The sequence below is a fragment of the Diadema antillarum genome, unplaced genomic scaffold (genome assembly GCF_040938485.1).
Source record: "Diadema antillarum isolate AM-2024a unplaced genomic scaffold, OU_Dant_1.0 scf00000032, whole genome shotgun sequence".
NCBI lineage: Eukaryota > Metazoa > Echinodermata > Echinoidea > Diadematoida > Diadematidae > Diadema > Diadema antillarum.
Genome location: NW_027270921.1, coordinates 1576262 through 1592873, shown reverse-complemented (window position 1 = coordinate 1592873; position 16612 = coordinate 1576262). Strand labels below are relative to the sequence as shown.

At 37.4% G+C, this 16612-nt stretch overlaps 1 protein-coding gene across 1 annotated transcript in view; it reads left to right on the top strand.

The window, feature by feature from the left end:
• The window catches only part of LOC139741943 (nitric oxide synthase, salivary gland-like), a 146550-nt gene that overhangs the window by 117679 nt on the left and 12259 nt on the right, over positions 1–16612 (top strand). The window contains exons 12-20 of the mRNA XM_071652516.1: positions 356–453; positions 958–1102; positions 1514–1618; positions 2227–2288; positions 7529–7630; positions 8094–8268; positions 8739–8968; positions 11964–12157; positions 13664–13693. Coding sequence (XP_071508617.1) covers positions 356–453; positions 958–1102; positions 1514–1618; positions 2227–2288; positions 7529–7630; positions 8094–8268; positions 8739–8968; positions 11964–12157; positions 13664–13693 — 1141 coding nt within the window. The remainder of the gene's footprint in view (positions 1–355; positions 454–957; positions 1103–1513; positions 1619–2226; positions 2289–7528; positions 7631–8093; positions 8269–8738; positions 8969–11963; positions 12158–13663; positions 13694–16612) is intronic.

Sequence of the window (16612 nt, the reverse complement as noted above, 5' to 3'; positions counted from 1 at the left end):
TCGGCTGTATTCAAACTAAATCCTTTGCATTTAGAGTACATTGTGCATACAAGAGTGTTTATATGGCGACGATTATCGGTGAAGATAGGAAGACAATCAGAGTGATAGATGGATGGATAGATAGATAGATAGATAGATAGATAGATAGATAGATAGATAGATAGATAGATACTACAAATAGGTAGATTGTATGCTGTATGTTCTCTAATGCTGAATCATAAATGGAGGGTGTAGAGAGTGGTACCTTCATTCTGCCTGGGCCTCACTGTGACCGCATAATTTTACATGGTCGCTTAATGTGAGGGGCGTTTTGTTGATGCATATCAACATTATCATTTTGATTTGCATCCAATAGGATGATCCGTGGAATACACACGTGTGGAAGACCAACACACCAGGAGCGGAGAACAAGAAACGCAGACGGAAACTTCTCACCTTCAAGGAGGTTGCCAAGTGAGGGCGCACTCATTTTGTTCTCGTTCTCATTTTCTCCTTAGTCAAATTTACTAATTTCGCTTTTATTGAACAACACACACACACACACACCAAGAAAAAACACTGTTTTTCTGTCATAGATTATTATGTCACTTTATTTTCAACTCGTATGCAAATATAAATTCTTCTCATTATCATTCCAGCATTAGAGAGTTTACACACGTTACACGTTTGTCAATTTGACAGATTTTTAAAGCCACCAATAATGATCTTGGGATTTTGTGTGTGTGTGTTTTTGTCGGTGTTTTGTGCCGATTTTCCTTTTGAGGGCTTGGGCTGGGGGTAAGGGGGAACTTGTTACGGTGCTGTTTTGTTCTTTTGGGGTGCACTAAAGAAACAATGCTTTGACAATTCTGGAAGTCCCTATAATTTGCGATCTTATTCTCCTTTTGAAAAAGAACAAGAGACAAAACCATAACACTTCTTATACACAAATATCCGCTTTAATATTGTATCTTCCAGGGCAGTGAAGTTCTCTACGAAGATGATGGGCAAAGCCCTGGCTAAGCGCATCAAGGCGACCATCCTCTATGCCACAGAGACCGGAAAGTCGGAGAAGTACGCCAAGACTCTGTGCGAAATATTTAAGCACGCCTTCGATGCCAAGGTGAGTCATAATGATTATGGCACGACCATACATAATCACTTACATTATTCGTTAAACTCATCTCACTGTCTCTTTTTTGTATCAATTCTCACTAAATATGATCTGAGAATCATGATCTCGAATACGGGAATTCACGTTTACCACATAACTTATTGATTGACCCCGACACCACAGACTTCCAAAATCATGCAATGAAGCATTCTTTTTAAAGCATGCCATCTTTGTAATCAACGCAAATATGCAGTGGATAACATAAAACAGTTGTGTAAATCCTGGGTTTGAATAATGCTCGACGTGTACATCCGTGGGCAAGCTACCCTCTTTGAACAGTGCGGACTAACTGTTATCATAAATATTATTATCATTTTTCTTGAAAGAACAACTCACTCCTCTACTCTCATTAACTCACAGGTGTTGTGTATGGATGCTTATGACGTCGCCAACATCGAGCACGAGTCCCTGCTGATGGTTGTCACCAGTACTTTCGGGAATGGAGACCCACCAGAGAACGGAGAGGTAGGTGACGAAACCCCACCCCACGGTACCTTTGATCGCTGTTTCTTCGGACTTTGATCTGTTTAATTTGATGTGATTTGATATATTGTTTGCCTTTTCATCATCGTCATAATCATTAAAAATAAAACAAATGGACAGGTGTTCATGTGATTCTAAAAAAGATATAATACAAGTTCGTTATCGGTATATTGTAACAGTATGTAGGTGAATGTAACAAAAATAGAGTAATAGATTAAATATACAGAAGAGATAATGGCTTCTAGCAAGGCTTGGTGTTGCTTACAACCCTTCAGACAAAATAAAAATGTATCATACCCAAGCTGTATGTGAGTGAGTGGTTTGAAATAGAAGAGGGGAAGAACGTTCGTTACAGTGATAGCATACAAGGAAGCTAAGAATAAATGTGCGTTATTGATTGAGGCGCTATGTTAGGCCGGTTCATAAATGATTCGCTCAAATTGGTTTCATTCAAAGATTTCGTGAAGTCTCCACTGACTCTGCCTCGGAAGGTAGAAATAATGTTAGGATAAGGTACAGCATGCATGGAGTTGTAGCTCCAAAACATAACTGGTTCCTTTACGTTGTTTTGTTTTTCTTTCCACAACCAGGAATTCGGAAACTACTTGCTTGAGCTGTCCAGAGATGACAGTACGGGAGAAGGACCAACAAGGTATTTTTTTTCATCATGTTATTGCTGTGTCGTTTTGTTTTTTGCTTGTTGCTATAATGTTCCATTTATTTTCACACCAACCAAATTGTGTTTTCACCTACACCGTCAAGAACCTTCCTCGTAAAAGTGACTTATGGTAGATAGATGGTAGGGTCACACTGATGGGAAAATCAAATGCAACATGGTGAATGGTGAATGCCGTCTCCCGTTCCTTGCCACTGACTTAAATTCAGCCCCATCATGCCCATGATAGTTTGGATTTTGTTTTTTAACCCGGTGTCTCCGGCAAAACGGTGCTTTGTACCCTTCGTTTTTCAGTCTTGATTTTCACCCCTCGTCAGTCCTACAACCTGTAGGAAGCATCGTGAAATCGCACTTGAATCTGCTTTTACTGTGAATGCTATACACAACACAGTTCACCAGGAAAACACGCTGAATATGCATTTGTTGGCAAGAAGGTTAGAACTGCACCAATCGTGACACCAGGTGACGATGATCACGTGACTGTCAATAGAACACCCGTGATGTGTGCACACAAGTCTTTCGAAAGCAATGCTTTTAGTTGTCAATGTCAGTCACGTGACTATCATATGACGGTTTACGAAATAGATAATTATCTTTCACACCCAATCCAGAAGGTTGTTAGCTGATGTTGTATTCTCAGTTTTCTAATTTTTCCTGAATATGTTTCGCTCACCAAAGTCAAACAAATAACCAAACAACAAATAAACAAATATCAGCAGAACTACTTGACAGAAAAACTCTGATATGATAGTGGTTACCTCACCTATACATAGTGTGGAAATGTTTTTGTCTTAATTATGTCTCTCATTAATCACATAGGGAATACGTACGGAAGTTGGTTGTTGATTTTGCTTTCTCGAGAACTGCTTTGCTTAAATTATCGTGTTCCTGCTTGGCCTGTCGTACTGTCCTCATCTGATGGGGCTTTTTACGTACCGTCATCTATGTAGGGTAATGGAGAGATACCAAGTTGAGATGTTTTGATGAAATACTGAGATGTGAAACCTTAAGATGACCATTAAAAAACGGCTATATCATGGCTTTTGAATTAATGCCGATGCTTATGCAGTTCTAACCCAGCGTTCTCCACTGTATATACATTACACATTTGTAAATTCTTCGACGAGAATAATGTACGTTCGTCAGCCTCACCGAGTAATAGTCTCATTAATTGTGATATCATTGTTGGTAAGTTTCAAACAAAACTAATAATGAATTTAATGCGCCATCATGTAATTAATCTTAACATGTGACGTTTGCTTATTTAGATTTAAAAAACTACCGCTTATCTTCACGAACTGGCGTTCAGATTAGCGTTCAATATTTCAAATCTTTACTACAGTTCATAAATTGTAGTGTCATCCAAAAGATTGATAGAATAAAGGCGAAAAATGAATAGAACATTTATCTTTCATGAAGTTTGCTGTACTGATGTTGAATTTGTTTTTAGCTTAATTCAACATAACAAGATGGCGAACGTAAATCGTGTGTCCACCTTACGAGTGGTGAAATATGAGTCGAGGCTAGAATTTTACTGTTGTGATATTTATCAGGATATATCAGGAAATATCATACTAAGAATGTATATCGTGTTATCATCATACTCTCAAAGTTAGTTACCATAATTATTGATGCAGTCTAGCATGTTAATCTCATATTGCTATACATAATTCCGGTTGCCAATATCCTATCACACTGACAGTTTCGAACAAAGAGTCTGTATTAAAGATATCGAATGTATTATTTGCTTGCACTGCCATGGTTTGATGTTTTGTGCCTCCGCTCCCTCCATATACTGTCATAAAACACCCCTTTATAGAGTGGACCGACCCAAGCACTGGTGTTACAGACCTTATCCTCCGTGTGTTCACCAAAGAGATTTTGCCCAGTGACTGGTGGGTAGGAGAAAAATCTCTTTGGTGTTCACTCAGTATCCACAAGCCCCTCACTTCCCCCATGCTCTTGATTTCAACTCCCGGATTTTTGTTTCCCGTCATTTTGTTTGATTTTTGAAAACGGTAATTTTTGTGTGCAGCGCAGTGAAAGGCGAAGTTAGGCAGCCCGAGGATAACGATTCTGTACGTGGAAGGTAACAAGTTATAAAAATATCGTGATTTGCTTGACTAAAAATGTGTGCTTCTTCCTGCGGTCGATGTGCATAACACCCACCCACACACAAAGACACACATGTGTATACACACAAATCGAAACCGTGCAAGAAAGCGTCGTATAATTTTTCCAAATATCATACTCCTTTCTGGCGTATGCATACGCTTCAATAGATAAGGGTTGTTTTGATTATTTTTTTTTCGTTTCTTCAGACTAGTTATGCAAATGAATTGCTACGTAAAATAGCAATGATGATAAAAAAAACCAAAGTCCCTTTCTTGCACGGTCCGCTGTATTGTGAGCACCCTGCTGCTGCATGACCCATGAAGCTATGCCAAACTCGCAGCTTACTTGCAATTCTGCATGATGTGTACCTTGTAACTGCAGCACTGTTCAGTCTTTAGACAAGACTAGCCCCGATGTTTTGTTGGTTACGTTGCATATACAGTGGACTCCCCTTATATCGAAGTCTTCGAGACCTGCAGTTATCTTTCGTTATATCGAAATTTTCGTTGTAAAAGAACAAATAAGCAATAAAAAAACATAGAGCCGATAATTTTGCGACCTGGATTTTTATATTCGTTGTATCCGGAAGTTTGTTGTAACCGTATTCGTTATAAAGGGAGTGCACTGTATTCATGTGGAAAATGTTTCAAGCTGAATTGTGCCAAGATTATCCATTTCTTTCAGGTAATTTCCTCAATTACATCCTGAAGCTAATTATTAGATAAAAATTCAAATTCTCATCGCGTCGCTCATTTGGGTACGACGCTGATGGGTGAGTTCCCGGTTAGGTTTGTAGTGGCTCAGGGAAACTCGAGTAAAGTTACCTTCTTTTAAGGTGGAAATGGGCAGAGAAAATGAGATTTCATCGGAATATAGTAATGATAAAGTTATGATATAGTTATTACCTAATGATTGCACTTACTAACTCATTGTATACTGACCAGTAATTACCGCTGCCGATTTGTTAGAAATCTTGACCTCCCAATGATTAGCTTTGAGAGCAGCAGCAAATGAAGGAAATTTACTAAAAGTGAAAGTAACAGCACGAAATGAGAAAAAAAGCCACAACACCTTAACATCTTTTGAGTGTGTATAGTTTATTAAATTGGTGTTCGACGTAGCTATTTGTGGATGTTTGTGCGAAAATAATTCAACTTACATTTTAACCTGCAACAACTAATGTTGTCTAGTGAACGAAAGGTGTCAAGAGCACAATGCTATTCTTAAAGTTCGTTGGGTTTTCATTTTATTTTAATTCGTTTCCTTTTTAAAGAAAGATAAGCAAGATGGTGAATTTGTTAATTGGGAGACAATAGTATATTCTGCTCCTGGATGCTAAGAAGGGGTCTTGTCCCTGTAATGACAGCTAGATGCAATGTCATCATCATAACTATATCATACGCTCTGCCAATCATATAGCTTCATGGTCGAAAGTACCAGCTGTTTAGAGGATCCTCTTATGACATTCTTGCTCTACAGGTATATATTACGTACATGTACATCTCACTATCGTTAAAGTTGCCATGATGAATGTTTCTGTGTCGTCTGATTCTGTCGCTTCTCTCTTTACTCGGCAGGAATCGACTTTTGCATATTAGAGACAACCTATACATTGTACCAGCCCTTTAGATCTGGACCAGACAAACTGTCTTTGTACAAATCTTGATAAAAGAACAGGAAAATTGGTGGTTCTCACTTTCCCGTTTAGGATGATTTTCTAAAGGTCAACTGATTTTGTGTATCTTTTTTGTTCAGCAACTCGACGTATCAAGCAAAATGGGAATCACATTTAGTTTCAATTCAGGAGAGCCGCGATCCCTATTAATAGTGTTTGCGATTCTCTTGCATTTCTGTGCAGATCTTTTATTATCGTCGTATACACTTTCTATGTTGATTATGTTTATCTATTTATTTATTTATTTTGCTCTTCGGGGTTGCCAACGATATTAGAGTGATTTACATATTGGAGGATGACAGCATATATATAGGCCTACGTGCCAAATATTTTCACCTTTAATACCAGTAATTCAAGCAAAAACGAAAACATCCACATCGCCAAATGTGTTTTCTTCAGTTAAACAAAATTCTTACCATGCGTATACAATTGCTTTCATTATTGTTGTTCCACATTTTATTCTTCGTTGTCTGTACTGTAATTTACTGCAATCTATGCTGTTCGGAGTATCTCTATCAGCTTTAGCTAGGTAAATTTCTTTCATTCACCAGCCATTACTGTACTTTTTGATGATGTAAGTTCCTGCTATATTGTTTCAATTCTACTTTACAACATTCTGAGCGACGAGCAAAACATTGTAAACTCGGGGTCAGCCCACGAGACGGGACACCCACGGGTCACACAGCCCACGAGTTCGACACTAAACAAATAAGGTCCATTAGTTCGACATTAGGTAAAAAAATAGGTTAAGAAAAACTGAGTTCAAAATTACAAGGCGGGGCTTAATGTGTTGGTCTCGTGGGTCTTGTTTGTTTGGTGTCGAAGTCATGGGCTGTATTAATCGTGGGCTGTATGACTCGTGGGTGTCGGTCTCGTGACGTGCATCCCGCTACATATGTATAGACGTGAAATTAGTCGCAACCACTTGACTTCTGGATCGTAAGGATGGTAAAGAATGCGTTTGGTCCGAGTTGACGAAAGGTAAACAGTCTATGTGTATTTGGCGAGTCTGTAAGGGTGGATTGGGCCAACGATGTTTTCTCTACATCGTAGATTTTAGCTTAAACCATTTTTTTCTCTCTCTGAGAGCAATTGTATGCGTCCACGAGAGTGTTTTTATTATTTGTGAGCTTTTCACAGAGTGTATATCATGTCGAGCCATAATCAGATTAATTGATTATATTATCACATCATTCCATAATCAACAAATAATGTGTCAATATTATCCGGGAGTACCATGTGACATGCATCACAAGATGGTTAAACTTACACTCAACGGTTGTCAAATGTCAAATCGAACAACATTTACAGTGTAGAAGAAATGATCCCAGATGTCTATAGCACATTAACATCCCAAAAAAAATCAAAAAAAGTATAACAGAGAGTAATTGTATACATACATAACGACTTTTCCCCCTGCTCTTAGTCTTCGCTCAATCCGCTTTGACAACAAGCCCAACAAGCCGGTTCATCGGGCCAGCTCTCTGGCGAGGCTGGACGAAAGCTCGGGAGTGCTCGCCAATGTCAGGTATGTTATTCGTCTTCTCAGGCACTCAGAATGGAACTTTGTGGAAATCGATAAGCCTCGCAAGGGATTTGTCAACTCGTGTTTTTTTTTTTCATTACTACATCGAAAGAAATAACGAAATACCGTGTTACCGTTAATAGAAGAATTAGAAGGAGGATAATGGTGTAAGATATTCATCAAGTTGACGAAGTAGAAATGCGAAGTAAATTTAATTTTTAACCATGTCAAACGAAAGTATGTTACTTAGTAGATAATAGCGGAAAAGAAAGAACATTACTAAAATGTATCAAAGATAAAACGTAAGAATGATATCGCTGTGTGATTGTGTGGCACGTAATTGTGGCCATTTTTTCAGCATTCTTTGTTTAGATATGATTTGTTATTAGTGCCGCTTTGCTAATTATGTAAACTGCTGGTAGGTAAAACATGTCGGTCAAAATATTTTTACGTGTTTTTCCTCAAGGTTTTCGGTCTTTGGCCTGGGTTCACGCGCCTACCCACATTTCTGCGCATACGCACGCACAGTGGACCAGCTGATCACCAACTTGGGCGGGGAGCGGATCAACCCCATGGGTGAAGGTGACGAGCTCGGCGGCCAAGAGGAAGCTTTCCGGAAATGGGCCAAGGACGTCTTCAAGGTAAAAAGGTCATAGGTTTTGCTTCCTCTGTCATTTGCAATTGACCACCGCTACTGCGGGTTTGCCATTATCAAAAATGGCAATGGGACGGACCAGCCCCCACACAAAATACAATTATCTTGATTTTTGTGCAATAGTTCGCGTAAAGAATGATCTATATAATATTGAGTTTCAATCTTGAAAGGACGATTTCAGTGCGATTTCCAGCTCGGAGTTTTTTTCATTTGGTAACGATTTTAGTAATTTTAGTATGAAAGATATCTTGTGTTGATTATCGTTGTAGTTCTATTGACTTACAGATAGACGGATAAAAAGATAAGTAAAAAATGATAAATAGTCTAATGTATGGCGAGATTTATAAGTGAACATTTTCACTTAAGGGCATTACACTGATAGAAAACTATTTGATGTCGTTCTTTAATGTATCACACCATTCGTGTGTGTTTAAATAATGCCCGGTCCACATACAGGCTGCCTGCGAGGTCTTCTGCGTTGGTGACGGTGTGAACATCAACGAGGCGAACGCAGCGCTGAACCAGAACGAGAACAGCTGGAACCCCCAGAGGTTCCGGCTGTCCATCGGGGAGGAGACGGCGCTGAAAGCAGAGGATCTGATGAATGGCCTCACCAGCCTACACGGCAAGACAGTTTTACCTTGCCTCCTGACGGAACGCCTGGAACTACAGGCCAAACATTCCGAGTAAGCTTAAACTGTGATTTGTTTTAAACAAAGGTACTGCACATAAAAAAGAAACGCTAGATTTCATTTGAATTCGATTCGACAGCTTTTTACAATCGCGTGTCTTACTTCAGAAAACAATCTCTCTTCATCGGTCGGTGTAGTACCGCAGAGCCCGTCGAATCACAATGATATCGTTAAGTCATTCGTATACTAGGATGCGATCCTCTTTTAATTTTCATGTCTATTGATTGGCTGTACTTGCATAGTCACAAATTGTATGAACGATGCTCACCTAAAATCCTGCAAACAGAGACAAAAAAAGTCTCTAGTATTATCTTGTTTAGATGCTCTATGTCTGCAAAACGGTAATGATGATTGCAGTTTAGTAGAAATAGTAATTCACGGAAAATATCACACCCGATTTTATCATGACAGAAATATTGTTCCTCCATTCTCGTTACACAGGCCTTATGTAAATATTATATGAGGCTCAGCTAATAAAACAACCATATAAATTGTTTTGCTACCGCAAAACTGTAATGTACAATAAAAGATATCCAGTCAATATGCGTGAAACTCAAGATGTCCAGTGATTTCTTATTTAAGCGGGGTTCCCACTATCGTGCGATCCATTGCGAATGCCACGATTGGACATTCGTAACTGATCGTGGAAAATTTGTTGAACTCGTCTGAAATTTCACGTTTGGATACGAGGTTATGCGAGTCATTACGTGTTGGTACGCTTGGATGCGATTATGGTCACGATTGGTCTATTTCAGGCGATACGATCTGTCACGATCTGGTCTGCCGTTCAAATACGATCCGACAGGATTGTCCTGATTGAGTTCACGATTGGTACCGATCTAACATGACCATTACGATCAGGATCCCCGATCTGGTACGTGCAGCAACGTACTGATACGTTCCAATACGAATACCGCGAACCAATACGTGCTGCTGAGATAAGATACGATATCTTTTACGATGGGGATCAGAAGCGACCCCCATTTAAGGCGCGATTGGACCCGAATGGGAATATTTTAGTCCGGCTGACGATGGATTTCACTGTTTCCCTTAAATTATGCAGAGTGATTAGGCCTATTAATTTTATCCGCAACCATTGATGATGGCAAGGCTTGACAGGTTGACGATGATGACAACGTAACCTTTGCAGTATTGCAGTAATGACGATTATGTTATCAGAGAGAAAGCAGCACCCAGGCCAGCCATAACCTCAGATATTCCCTCGTCTAACATTAAACGTAAAGAAAATAATAGATTATTAAATCGACATGCTCACCCTCCCCCCTCACAAAAAAAGAATGAAATAACGAACCCAAATACTGTATACATAAGATCAGATGATTACCCCTCTTCCCCAGAAAAAAAACAAAAAAAAAACAGCAAGACAAAATGACCTTTCTCTCCAATACATGAAGAAAATAATTGTATGATGAAATGGAAGCTAAGAATGAGGATGGGATCATTTTGAATGTTATGTAACATAGTATTATGTGTTATATACGCTCGATATAAGAAAATTAGCCGAATGGATAGTATTGCTTATGTGTTCGATTTCATATTCGCAAAGTGTATGTATCATATGCCTTTTTATTTCAAAATGTCTTTATCTCATGGGTTATCAAAAGTATGGTTTATTCGGCTTGATTTAGTGTTTTACTTAACAATGTTAAACATAACTGATACACACACATAACAGAAAAGTGACTCCCTAATCAAAATGATGTCACTTTCTAACAAAAAAGGAGGTTTTACGCAAAATTATTTCGCAGGGGTATATTGCTACACTTATTGAATAAATAACTGTGAAAAATAATAAGAGTGATCTTCATTGTCATAATCATACGGGTGATCTCACATCCACGACAATGGTCACTTTTACATTTGCAGTAATAATGAGAGTTGAAAATAACCATGTTCCTCTAAAATTGTGCTCTACCAAACATACAAAAAAAGACATTGAAAAGTGGCAAAATAGATGCAGAGGGGTCAAACGATGGCTGATGAAACAACAACTCTTAATTACTATGTACAATACACAAACAGCAGGATACTGCACCCCCCCCCCCCCCCCAAAAAAAAAATACTCTGTAATATACTTTTAAAAATTAATCATTTGCCTTTGATATGTACCCATTCAAGCACGATTCATTAAATTATTCTCATCTTTGTACTGACGTTAGTCAATACGTGCAGACATACAACTGCCATTTTATTTTTGCTCATTTTTTTTTCGTTACAAAAGTTATCCCATATCCTGTTTTGTGTGTCTGTATAATGGTAATAACAACTCATTAATGAAAACATCATTAACATAATGTATGAAAACATCTAAACATCTGTAATACAACTTTCATTTTATGAAATCATTAAAAAAATGATTTTGATAATGTACCTTAAAAATTACGACAATTAAACCCAACACCGTCATACAATTTACCGTTTGGAAATAATAATCTAAAGATGCAGGCTACCACCTATCAGAATACAAAATAAATTAATTTATGAGTAAAATAAGGGCAAATGGGCAAAAAATAATAATGATAATAAGCGGAAGTGAAGTGAAAAAGTCGATCCCGATCAACACGATTAAGAAGCACGATTGGAAGAGATTTGCTGCGTTTGGATACGATCCTAGACGATGTGATGCGATGATCACGATCAAAAACTAATCGTGTTAATCGTAGAAAATTTTTGAACCGTCCAAAATTTTCCTACGATTAACGCGATTGCCACGATTGATCTTAAGATCTGATACAATCTGATAAGACCATCACGCTTGCTGCACGATTAAGACCACGATTTCAATCGTGGCGCCAATCGTGATAGTGGGAACCCCGCTTCACATGTAACATGGTCGAGATTATCTGGAAAGAAGAAATAGTGATGAAATAAAATCATACAAAGACAGCTCTGGTTGATGATTTGTGATATGTTCGAAATAATACCATTGATCCCCAAGCTTCAATTATGTGTGTTTTTCCTCTTTCAGGCGATCGACAATCTTCGTCCGCCTGGACACCCAGGGTGCCTCGGAGCTCCTGTACGAGCCAGGTGACCACGTGGCCATTTGTCCGTCAAACGACGCGGAGCTGGTGGACCGGACGCTGAAGTTCATCTCGGCCGAGCACTCCCCGGACACCGTGGTGAGGGTCGAGTTCCAGCAGCAGAAGCAGACGGCTCTCGGTACGTTTTGCAAGTTGGCGCCAAATTTCTCTGACAAAGATTTTTCTTTCTTCTTGAGAGCGTCCTTATATGTATGCAAAAACGCAAGTCCAAGAAAAGAAACGAAGGCAAAACCAGATATGCATTAACCCATTCTATACAGGATACTGGTGGTCTGTGTATTAAGTGTAAGTGGATTTCAGTATTCAGTATGGAACGGGTTAATTGAATTAGATGATTCATTGATTGAATGATAAGTCGACGAATTGATAAATCCTCTTATTAACTAAATTTTTGATTATTGATATAATGTGGCAGCCATTCCAACATTTCTTTGTGTTAATGAAAACGAGAGAAATGTATAAATGTTGGTTCTTGGTTGAATATATCAGTTTATTGAGTTGGAATGATGGAGTCCATAAAAAAAGCTTTTTGTTGGCTAAAAAGCTAGGGAAGCTGTTGAGTAATGAGTGATTAGTAGATCAAGTTCTTTTGGTTCATTTCTCAAAGTTCTTATGGCTCATTCTCAATCAGTTTTAGGATATCAAACAGAAATTGGCCATCAGTTAGTGAAAAGCTTATACGTTAGAAGAGACAGTGAAAAATAAAACGAGACTAGTATCCAGCCAGTTCAAACTTTTCATAGCGCCACCGCAATATGATTTTACATTATGAGGTCAATCCCTCAAAATGTTGTAATATTTTATGGGAATACAAGAAATCATTTCATCATTCCATGCGGGAATCTTAGTGTGTGTGTGACATATATGTCGTCGTGTTGCGTGCAGGCAATCTGTAGATAGATTAGCAAAAGATTTCTGTTAGTGACATAGGGTAGATATTAGAAGTGAGTGGTATTAGCTAAATTCCGTTAACAGTTCGGCTTGCGGTTCGGCATTTGTTAATTCTGTCATTTCGTTTTTCATCAAATGCATAACGCTATTTTTTCATTACGATGTACTCGATTTTATTTGACATACATCCCTCTTTTTTAGACATTAGTTTCGGGCCCATTCTCGGGAGATTCATGTCACAAAATAGACATTTATCCAAGCAATATATTTGCCATCACATTACTACTTTGCTGTAATCTTGCTAGTCATACTGTTTGTGCACATCCTAATAATGCTTGCCAGAATTATTCAGGAATGTCAATTTTTTTACATCTTATTTTTTTTTTCAATATGGACATCTGGTTTCAATATCGTGTCACGTTTTCAAATTACATTCCGAGAGTATCACTGAATATCATTTTTGAAAGAAAACATGAATATAGGCTGCCATAGTGTGTTGTTCTTTTTTTAAGTTAGTCAACTTCCGTTGATATCTAGCCGTAAACTATTTTAATAGCATGAGAGCATGAAGCGCATGTCTGTCCTAGTGTGAGAAAATGTCCCAATATAGCGGGTAGTTAATTCGTATATGACCAATCGACATTGAGACCACACCCCTAAGAGCCTTTTCCAATCTCCATGGTGACCCAACATCATTCAAACAAAGACTTTATATAAATATCACACTGTACAGGGATGTTTTTCGACCCAGATGTCGAAGACGGTGAGTCTTTGTGGACTAGCTACGAGGGAAATAAAATCTGGAAGTATTTTCTTCTCCAATCTACATCTCACCCCGTCACATTATTACCATCTCTGTTCTTATACACAATGATTATATAATTGTTTATATATCTAGTAGTCTAGTCGACTCCAAAGATGATGAGATATGAAGCGATTCCAATGTAATCGCTGTAACTTTCTTTAAAGTTTCTTTAAGATATTGTTTAAAAAAATATTAAGTCCATTTTCATATTCTCGTCGTCATATTGTCATGCATAACGCAGCCATCGTAGCTCATGTATTGTGGTAATTTCATTCAGTCTGTGCGTATTGACAGTGAAATCAAGAGTAAGCCAAATGACGGGTTTATGAATACTTGTTGTATAATAAATATGTTACTTCAGTGAACGTGTAGTTTAAAAGGATGGTACAGTATTCAGTGGTATTGGTGGAGAGGAGAATTAGGCTTTTAACTTTTTGCAAGATACCAAGAAAACACTAATGAAATAGTACAGAGCATACCACTTTAAGAGGAATTCAAAGTGTATTTGATGAAAATCGGGTTTGGAATGACTGAAACATCCAAAAACAAAGTATAAGAAAGTGATCGTAATAAAATGTGGGTCCCACACTTTATTAGAATTGCTCTGTTTTGGATATTTCAGCCATTTCAAAACCAATTTTCATCAAACAAACGTTGAATTCCTCATGGAATTACATGCTCTTTCATATTTTATAAGAGGTTTTTCTCTGTCTCACCAAAAAATGTTAGAAACCTGAAAATAGGTCTCAACCAAAACTATACGATCCTTTTAACGAAATTAAGGTTGGTATAAACATTTATATGATATTTCAGATCATCAGAGATTCATCATTCACACCGATGCATGCTGAATTTACATTTGTACCGTGTCAAGTATGCAATGTAATCACACATTATCTGTATTAATTTTTATTTTGAGGGAGGCTGATACCACCCGTTTCGACCATGGAAATATTATGTTCGTTTCTTCTATTTCAAATATAATTTGGTGAATCATGCTTTTGTATACATGGACCCAAATTTTTATGGTAACATTTCTATATCTTTACAACAAGCACCTTCTATTATTGCTTTCAAATTAAGCCTTACGACCTATAAATACGTCTTAATTTCCATTCATAGTGCTTACATATACTCTATAATGAATATGTTACTGATATGTTTTTTTTTGTATGTTCAATTGATAACGTATCATATCCTAGCAATTTCTGGTTTCTACAGCGCCAGGAGTATACTTTTTAGGTAGAAAGAGTGCTTTGTATGACTCCACTGTTAATGATAATGATGGTGATGATGATGATGATGATGGTAGTAATAGTAATAATCATAATGATGATAATAATGATAATGATAATAATAATAATGATAATAATATTATTAATAGTAATATCGATAATATGATAATAACACAGATATTATTTTTTATAATTATCATCATTAGCATTATTGTCATCATTATTAACTTTGATATTGATAATTGGCAAGCAATTGATAAGTTACATTGTTAAGATTATAATTATGCAAGGCATTAGCAAACCCTTTTGTCCAGTCAGAGCAGGATTCAAACATTGTCAAAAATCCGAAGGACTCAATTTTGTTGCTATGACACCCTCCATCAATATCACATTTATAATGTTGTGTAAATTACAACATTCATCCCATGCATGCGAACACAATAATTCCATATTTGATGTTTTTAAAATAATTTTTATACCATTCCCTCACATGCAATTATTTAACTGGACATGCTTTACACTATTTGTCTCGTCACATACATGGACACACCGACTCACAGACACCTACAAACACACAACACACCTATATCTACACGACCAATTCGCCATTTTCACAAGTACATTACACTGTGGACATTGATGTTGCATGCACTCATAATTGGTATGCGTAGTTATTCGATGATAACCAAGCTGATAACAACTGCATACAAATACAAATCAGTTCTGTTCGAATGCCTTCGAAAATTAGCGATAGATATTGTTGGTTGAAGAACGTGTATGATGGGTTTATAAGACCGTGCTGCAAAACTTATCACGTTAACAAAATAGTATCGTGATCCTTTATAAATCAAAGCTTGTACAGCTTAATCTGCAAATCAGCGCTTGTAAGCTGGATGCTTGCTTATTCGATTTCGAAATCAAGAGTAAAATAATTGTGTTAATTTCTGTACAGGGTTATAATGTTATATAATTTGTATTTACTACAATAGTGATAGCCAGAAAGATCAAACCATTTCACAAAGTTTGTATGATTGTATAATGAAAGAAAAATAATAGAATGTGCATTGAGTTAATCTACATTCCTTGAAGAAAAAAAGCACACATCAGATTGAAACTCTTTTGACTAATACAAAGATTGAATGATTTGCAACAGGTAACTTCTCTTTTCCAATTACTATCAAAATATTGGTTTCCTTTTCGAGACCAGCTCGAGAGTATGGATTACATGTGAACTACATATCATTACCTTCTACACAACAACTTTTTATTGATCATTTCCCTTCATTTTGTTGATAGTCAGCCGTCATAACAATTATAACAAGGCAAAAACTACGGCTTGATAGTTAAACTGATATAGTATACGTACAGTTATAGTACTTTTTTTGATCTTCTGTCAAAACGGTCCCAAAGCTCCAATTCTTCTCTTTGTGTTTTTTCTCTCGATTCCTTTATCCATCTTTCTTCTCTTCGTAATTCTTTCTTTGTCCCTTTCGTTGCTTGTGTCTGGCTTTCTGTCTCTCTGTCTCTGTCTGTCTCTCTCTCTGCCTCCCTCCTATCCATCTCTCACTCAATCTATCTATCTATCTATTAATCTGTCGAACTATCTATCAATCTATTTACCTACCTACCTCTCTGTCTATCT